The sequence below is a fragment of the Stegastes partitus genome, unplaced genomic scaffold, assembly GCF_000690725.1.
Source record: "Stegastes partitus isolate 25-593 unplaced genomic scaffold, Stegastes_partitus-1.0.2 Scaffold199, whole genome shotgun sequence".
NCBI lineage: Eukaryota > Metazoa > Chordata > Actinopteri > Pomacentridae > Stegastes > Stegastes partitus.
The window spans coordinates 655025-663354 of NW_007577930.1; the positions used below are offsets into that span (position 1 = coordinate 655025).

Sequence of the window (8330 nt, forward strand, 5' to 3'; positions counted from 1 at the left end):
ATATATATATTTTTCGAGTTTCTGAACATTCACTTTATTTGCCATTTTTGAACAAATTTGAGAGGTCTTGAGCAAAAAAAAAGTCTTGATTGCCAGAATTTGCTGCATTAAATTACTGCATTAATTCAAATTTGAAGACTCAAGGATCTGTACTTCAAGATATGGACATCTGAAAGAGGCATCTCATTTAATTTCATACTTGCGAATGATTTATTAAAAATTTCCATTGCACAAAAATTGTAAAAATGTTGAAATTTCAGCTTTAAAAAAATGGCAGCTGTCTCCTTCAGATGCTAAAGATCATGCCGACAAAGCGACAACAGATTCTGAGGTGGTCGAGCAGCTGATGTTCCCGAATCTCGCTAAGTTGACACGGAATGACCCCCAAGTGACCCTCACTCCGTCCCCTGACTTGTGCTTTTCTATTACTTTTTCACAGAGTGTGTTTTTTAGTCTTTATGGTGTAGCTATAGCCAGTGGCACTGAGTCACCACTGACTGGACTTTCCAGATACACGTGTCTTTCTACTACAATCACTAAGACACACTGACTGCACGAAGATGACGTCCATTTCACCAACTGTGTGTTTTCTAGCACCGATTGGCTGCACCTGTGTTCAAATAGGTGAGCCCCTTTCCCTTTAAAAGGGATTTATGGATTTTCATAGGAACTGTAACACCACCACCCCGGTGCCCAGTGCGTTTTCACACACAAAAATTCAATTTCAATTCAATTTTATTTGTATAGTGCAGATTTACAACAAGTCATCTCATAGCGCTTAACAAAGGCAGAGACAGAAACACCCAACAATCCAAAACATTTGGATTCCCTATAAGCTTCAGCAGTCCACAAGCAGTCGGCAACAGTGGGAAGGAACTGAAAACCCCCACGGGGGAAAAAAAACCTCCTACAGAACCAGGCTCAGGGAGGGACGGCCATCTGCCTCGACCGGTTGGGTGGATGTAGGATGAATTATAAAATTTAGTTTACAGTTAAACAAGTGTAAAATGTAAAATGAAGCTTTTCAATAGTCAGCATATCTCTGCCAATGCTGCAGAAGATGTTTTGGTGTAGCATTAAATCTCTTCCAGTCTCACACACATTATATGAAATGAATCCCGCAACGTGGAACGTATTGTAAATGTTTTAGCCCTGAAATGCAGACACTGTGAAGGGGATTGGGAAATACGTGATATCAGATCTCATACCTTCTCTAATTGCAGGAGATTGCGGAGGGCCTCCCTGGGGCCACGCAGGCCCTACTGACACTGAGATGCATTATCTGTGATGATTTTAGCAACATACCAGGTGCCTGCAGTGGTCAGGCCTGTTGCTAAACGGTGCAGAAACTCCCTGGTATCCATCAAACAATGGCCCCTGTATTTTCACTCTCCCACCCACTCTTTGTTGAGCCCTCACTCGCTGCTGTTAGGACTGACATTCTGCAGAAACTGGAGGAGTGGACTGCTGGCCTTAGGCAGGACTTAGTGATTCAACTTTTGGGAAGTGCAGCTCTGTGGGGAATAGGGAGGAGGCTGCAAAGGCCCAACGAACTTGGGGGGAGTGACTCTGGGGGGAGGGGGTGGCTGTGGTTTGGTGTTATAAACAGCAACCCACTGCCTCCCCCGTTAGAGCATTTTTGTGCACTGTGCACATCCCTGATTGCCTCTCTCTGAGTCCGGGCCACAGTAGGGGTAGCAGGCTGGGAGTGCGTCCTCCTCCTCGGTGCAGTCCGCTCGTGTCGTCCCGCCGCTCCGCTGCGCAGACATGGCACCTGTCCTCCAAATGTGTGCTGTCATCCTGGCATCAGCTCTGCTGCAAACTGCGACATCGTCAAACCTCAATGACACGTAAGTAGGCTGAAATAGTGCTGTTTATTTCTTTATTTCTATAATTTTTTTAAATAGACAAACTACTGCGTCTAATGTTGTCTGCAAAAGTTTGCAAAGTTTTGCGCGTCACGTCTTGAGACGCCAAACAGGCTGCGCGTGCGGATGTTTGCAGGAAAATTAGTTGCACGTGATGAAGTTTGAACAAATAAAAAATTAAAATGAAAAGTTGTATATTTGTCAATTTATGTCGGAGCATGCTTGATATCACCACAAACATGCATCGTCCCGCTGGTGAGGCACATAGTCCAGTGGTTGGCCTCAGGACACGGTTATGCAATCAGCAAAGAAACAGTCCCACCAGTGTGTGTGTGTGTGTGTGTGTGTGTGTGTGTGTGTGTGTGCCTCCCATCTGCTACCACTTACCACCATTTGATTAATAACCTGCTCAGATCTGCTAAAATGGCCTGGATGGAGTAAAGCATTCAGAGATGTTCTTCATGATGCTGTTTTAGGCCAAACTTACTCTCTATTAAAGAAATAGTTGGTTCTTTGCTATAAGTCAGATCCTCTGTCTTTGCATATTGATTTATGTCCTGACCTTTGTTTTGTTGTCTTTGTGAGCTGTCTGAACTGCAGTCATCCTGACCCAAATGCTTAGTTTTGTATCAGAGTCGAGTGACTTTTAATCATCCAGCAACTTTCTCTCTGGCAAAAAAAACGGCATCAATATTCTCAGCAGCACCACCCAAAACTCAATTAAATGTGTCCTTTATTTCTCATTGGCAATAGCAGGCCCCTGTGTGCCAAGCAGCGTCCAACACAGAAAATCCAGCAGAGTGGTTGGTTGAATCTAGATACCACAGCAGCTTTTAGGATGTCCTTTAATGCAGTTTCAGTGGGAAGCATGTTTTTCATTACAATGCCTCTGTCCTGTTTTCTGTGATGCACGAACTACTTTGAACTTTTACTGATCTAGCACATTGCAAATGTAAAATCTTCATTCAGTACCACAAGACTGCATTCAGAGGAAGTAAATTAGTTTGCAACTTGTATTTTTGCATACAGTTGGATTCCCCCCCTCTCAAGTCGTGTATAAAAAGGATTTACTAAAGTAAAGTAAAAAAAAAAACATTTACTTGAGTTTCCACTAGTGGTCTCTTTGTACAGGGGCAGAGTTGAGGGGTGTCCTGGGGTGGCCGTGGCCTCCCCACACAAGTGAAGCTCATTAGAGGGCTGTGCACGCACCCATAGAAATTCATCACATTCATTATTTGTTTTCTCCTTTCTTTTCATCCCTGCAGTATTTTTGCAGTGACGGTGAGCTCCCGTATGACATCAGGAAAGCAGGAGACTCTATGCACCCAGATCCACAGCCCCACGGATCCGATCTTTCTGAACATCACCCTCAGTACAGAATCTGCCGACAGTGTCCTCGTAGAGGAGTCTGTCAAGGAGGACTTCTACCGCTGCTTCAGCTTCCAGGTCAGACTCGACATGTACATGCTGTCTGACAACAAGTGGCAGACGAACGTGTGATAGTTGGGTTATAAATATATACTTCTTTTTTTTTTTTTCTAGTGTTGACTTCTAGTTTTCCAGTGGCAGTGAGGTAGAATAGAGCAGGACTAAACTTTTAATGTTTGGAGAGATTAAATGCATCCATGAGGCTTCCAAGCATCATGTACTTTCCTCTCCTCTTCCCCTTACCGCTCATTGAAGTAATGGCACAACTCTTGGCATAATTATGTACCTAATTATCCAGCATGACTGAGGCTGTCAACACCAAGGGGTCTCTTTAAATTGCTGCTCTGGTTTCTGTCACACCGCTGCTCACTGTTATGCAACCTTCGGGTCTTGCTCCATATTGATGTGGAACGACCCGCCGACCCCAATCAGCTCTGTGACAATAGCACTTAGTTTCACTTCGTTCCCCAGTGTTTGGCTCTGCTGCAGGACTGGTCTGGCATTTGTCTTTCTGCAACTACACAAATACTGCTCTCTGCCAGAGGCTGGCTACCTAGCTACATTCCTCTGGAGAACACCCCCTACCCCTTACTCTAACACACATCTGAAACCCCCCCCCCATCCCACTTTGTAATTTTTGGAAGTGGTTCCAGCCCCTGTTATGCAATAGCAGCTCTATTAGGAAGTGAAAACATATGCTATACAAGGATGACGCTATTTCACAATTAACCTTTTGGAAGAGGCCTGTTGTTGCTCAATATCAGCAGAGCTCAGAAGGATTTGCTTTCAAGCAGTCGTTCTCGACCATTTTGCGGGACCGATGTTTCAGCAAAAACACTTCAAAGAAGGATGATTTAGGAAAGTGCTTGCCAATTAGGCACAAATTGCGCCTCTGCATGAAGCAAATGTAATGGTGTTCCCCTCCTTCCTTTTCTTCCTTTCTCTCATCCTGAACACCTAAATGTCTCCCAGTGCTCCCTGACAGATGTGTGTTTGCTGGTGTTGCAGGTCCCTACAGTGCCCCGGAGAACTGTGTCAACCATTCATGTCACGCTTCAGGATGACACCTCCTCACTGAGCAAGAAGACCAAAGTCCTCATCGAGCCTCCTGCCTTCATTCACGTCGTCCAGACTGACAAACCCATCTACAAACCTGGGCAGACTGGTAGGTGTCTGATGTCGTTAATTCGAGTGCTCGTCATTAAAACTGCTTCTGTCCACTTGGACGATTTATGGAGATGCTGGAGCTTCCCACTGTGCGGTGGAGTGACTAATACTCTGCTGCAGTCGTGCTGTTCGTCTAGCTCACGTTGTCTTCTCTGTGCTGCTTACCAATTCAGCTGTACTTGCATAATTCTGGACTACTTTACTATATCTGCATAATGCTGAGCCGCAAATTGACAACTTTAGGAATTATGTCTATATTCGGTGCACAGAAGAACGGTGATTCCTCAACAGTTCTTGGTAGAGGTTGTTTATATCTGCTTTAAAAAATATCCAGTGCAGAGGAAGTGTTTTTTTTTTAGTTTTAAATTTTTTCTGTGTAATGTTTGGAACCAATATGTACCCATATATTATTGTTAATTTTTTTTTTGGTCCTCTTAGATTTACAGTAGTTCCAATGCTGACGTTTGGTCCATATTTAAAAAATAAATTTTAAAAAGTACAACATTTTATTATTACAGCTACAATTATACACAAGCACTGCACACACTGTATGTAGTGCTTTGTAGTGAAACATTAATTTACAACACCTGTCCATTTAAGTCTTAGACACCCATTTAGTGTTACACTTAAATTAAAATATTCCAGATTTGACGTCTTTCAAGACACAGATTTAAAGAAAAACATTTGAAATTGATGCAGCAGAGGCAGAGATTATGGTGTTTACTACCTTGTGTCAGCATAGCCCCAGAAACACCAGGTCCTACACCTCCCATAATACAGATAAGGGTTTGTTCCATTACCTATATGACCTCAATACATGCCAAAAAAAGATTTGGTACGACCCTATACACAGTGTGGTATAAATATATCAGGATGTTCTGCTACATCCAGTCTTAATTTGCAGTATGCATGCCAGCATACTTTTCTGCCCACTCTGACCCAATATCCTCTGCACAGTGGAAGATATGTCACATACGTCAGTAGAGAATGTACAGACGGGAGATTTTACACTGTACACTGCAACAGTACGTACAGTCGTGACTCGATAATCCGACACTAAATGTAAAACCTTCTTTTATGTCGGATGGAGATGGAGGTCGAGATACAAGGAGGGCTTGATGCTTGAAGGCTCATTTGTTGTTAATATTTATTGTTCATAGTTGTTATAATAACTAGTAGGGCTGGTCTGAATAGCACTTTCTGAATATTTAGGCCCAATTACTGATGAATATTCGGCATGGGCCCAGTGGGGGACATTTCCACCCTGGGAGAGCGCTCCAATGGGGTGGAAGTGGCCGGAACGCACAGGCAGTACTTGGCTGCTGATGCTAGTTTAGCTAGTGGTCACAATTCTGTTTCCACCATTGGTGGTGGCGGCGGCGGGGGAGTGGCGCTGCCGCCACCACCGATGGTGGAAACAGAATCCACGTTTACTTTCACAAACACTGACTTGCTGCGTGTGACGTCGTCGTGTCCTCTTCTGTGCATGTGGGACACTTTTGGGTCGTATGAAGTTCACACAGCAGATCACATACAAGTTGCATTTAATTGGAAATGTGAACGAACTCACAAAAAAGTCAGATTTTACAAGAAAATGTGAACTGAGCATTAAGTCCTGCAGTCTGAACGTAGCCAATCTGTCAGATTGTTCAGTCAGATAATACACCATTATCCTGATTTGTGACATAAAATATCACGTCGGAGTCAGAATCCAAGGCTGTCGGTATGTTAAACCTACTTTAATGGGTTCAGTTCGTTTTTCCTAAAAACCTGTCGGATAGCAAGGTTTTTGGGTTGTTAAGGGTCGAATTATTGAGTCACGACTGAACTTTGCAACTTAAAGAAAGAAAAAGTGTTCTATGAATGAAGGATAAATGGTGTCTGTCTTCAGAGCCTTCCTACCAGGACAGCACCTACATCTTTTTTCACAGTCTGAACTCCTAATTGTTGTTTTTAAATTTGTTTTTAACTTAAGCACAGTCTCCATCAAACAAGAAAAGACATCCTTACATTTAGAACCAGTGGAGTTTTAATTTATAAATACAAGGCCGCCACAGTCAGTGTTATACATTAAGACTGACATGTTTAGCACTGCTCAGCCTTTGAGAACAGTCACATATAACGTCCCCTGCAGCTCTGGAGCAGTTTTTATCAGGTTTGAGGGGAAAAGAAAAATGTTGAGGCTTGTCACAGCCTGGCCTTTCAGAGATATTTTAAATGGTAAGGATGTTGACCAAGCAGGGAGGAGTCTAACAAAAATGTTTCTTATGGCAAACATCCAGTTTTTCCACAAACTGGCACCCATACAAGAAACATGGATCAGGGTATCTTGGCCTCTGCTTCTATGATTTTGACCTTTCTTTTTAAAAATTTCTTTCTCATTAGCTTTAAAGCTCCATGGACGTAACGTACTAAATTGCTGTGTTGTCTTATTTCTGAACCGTTGCTCTCAGCCGCTCCATCCTCTTTTGTTTTTGGTGATATAAAAAATGATGTACTCGTGTGCTGTTGGATCTGTTTGTACACTCAGTTAGTTTCCTGTTCTTCTTGAGGTATTATGTTTTGCTTTTCCTTTCCTACACTTGATGCTGATTACTTATCATCTTCTTTTCTTTAAAGTCAAATTTCGGATTGTCTCCCTCGATGCCAATTTCATCCCCGTTAGCCGAGTGGTAAGTTTCACCGAGTTATCTTTTGCCCGTTGAAATCATGTGATATTTATTGTGTGACGTGCGTCGTAATTCCAAGCGGTGAACTTTCTAATCTGCTGTGATTTCCACCGAGCAGTCAGTGAATCTGAGGAGCGAGGTTTATTTTGGTTCAGGAGAGTGGGAGGTGAAAGGAGGGCTGTTTGTTGATTTTGGAGACAGCGTGGGTGTGAAGCGCTGTGTGGAGTAGTGTGATAAACATGCTGTCAGAGTTCATTTGGCACACACTGCATTTGACCCAAACATCTGAATCAATACCAGCTCAAGGCCTTTTCCGTTTGTGATGAGAGGATGAAAACATGACTGCACGCTCGAAACGTAGAAATCCATTCAAATATATCACATGAAAGTAGCTCGCTGGAAAGTGGTAAATTGCATCAGTTATAATGAAGACATCAGTTTTTTTTCCTCCACACTGCAGGACTGTATCACACATGATGCATCTGCTTGTTTCAACACTTTGTATGAGCTGTAAAAACAAAGAACTAGAACCCCAACGTCATTATGTTTGGGCTCTTATCCAACACAATGTGATTTTAGCCCCAAAAATGAACTCAATGCCAGCTTCAATTCAATTCCATTCTATTGGTGTAGCGCAGTTTACAACACATGTTATCACACAGCGCTTTACAAAGTAAGGTATAGACCAGGGCTGTCCAATCCTGGTCCTGGAGGGCCACAGTCCTGCTGCATGTTTTAGATGTTTCCCTCTTCCAACACGCCTGATTCAAATGATCAGCTAATCATCAAGCTCTGCAGAAGCCTGATCATGTGAATCAGGTGTGTTGGAAGAGGGAAACATCTAAAACATGCAGCAGGACTGTGGCCCTCCAGGACCAGGATTGGACAGCCCTGGCAGAGACCTTATAAATTTAACAGAGAACCCAACAATCCAAAGTAGCCTTTGGACTTCCTCTGAGCAAGCGGTTGGCAATGGTGGGAAGGAACCAAACGAAAAAAAACCTCCGGCAGAACCAGGCTCAGGGAAGACGGCCATCTGCCTTGACTGGTTGGGTGAGAGTGGGGAGATGGAGAGCAAGCAATAGAACAGAACAATAGATATGAATATAAGTGTTTTGGGGGTCCGTGAGGCCAGCGGCTGCAGGTCAGGGACGTGGAGCTCTGGATCCAGAGACGTCCACAGGGAGCACAGGACCTC

General features: G+C 43.4%; 1 protein-coding gene across 2 annotated transcripts in view; it reads left to right on the forward strand.

Moving 5' to 3' along the window:
* Positions 1 to 1596: 1596 nt before the first annotated feature.
* LOC103356435 (alpha-2-macroglobulin-like protein 1) overlaps positions 1597 to 8330 on the forward strand; it is a 35303-nt gene continuing 28569 nt past the window's right edge. For both annotated transcript variants that reach the window (XM_008280570.1, XM_008280569.1), the window contains exons 1-4: positions 1597 to 1850; positions 3134 to 3314; positions 4305 to 4461; positions 7083 to 7135. In XM_008280570.1, the coding sequence (XP_008278792.1) occupies positions 1768 to 1850; positions 3134 to 3314; positions 4305 to 4461; positions 7083 to 7135 (474 nt within the window). In that variant the 5' untranslated portion in view covers positions 1597 to 1767. The remainder of the gene's footprint in view (positions 1851 to 3133; positions 3315 to 4304; positions 4462 to 7082; positions 7136 to 8330) is intronic.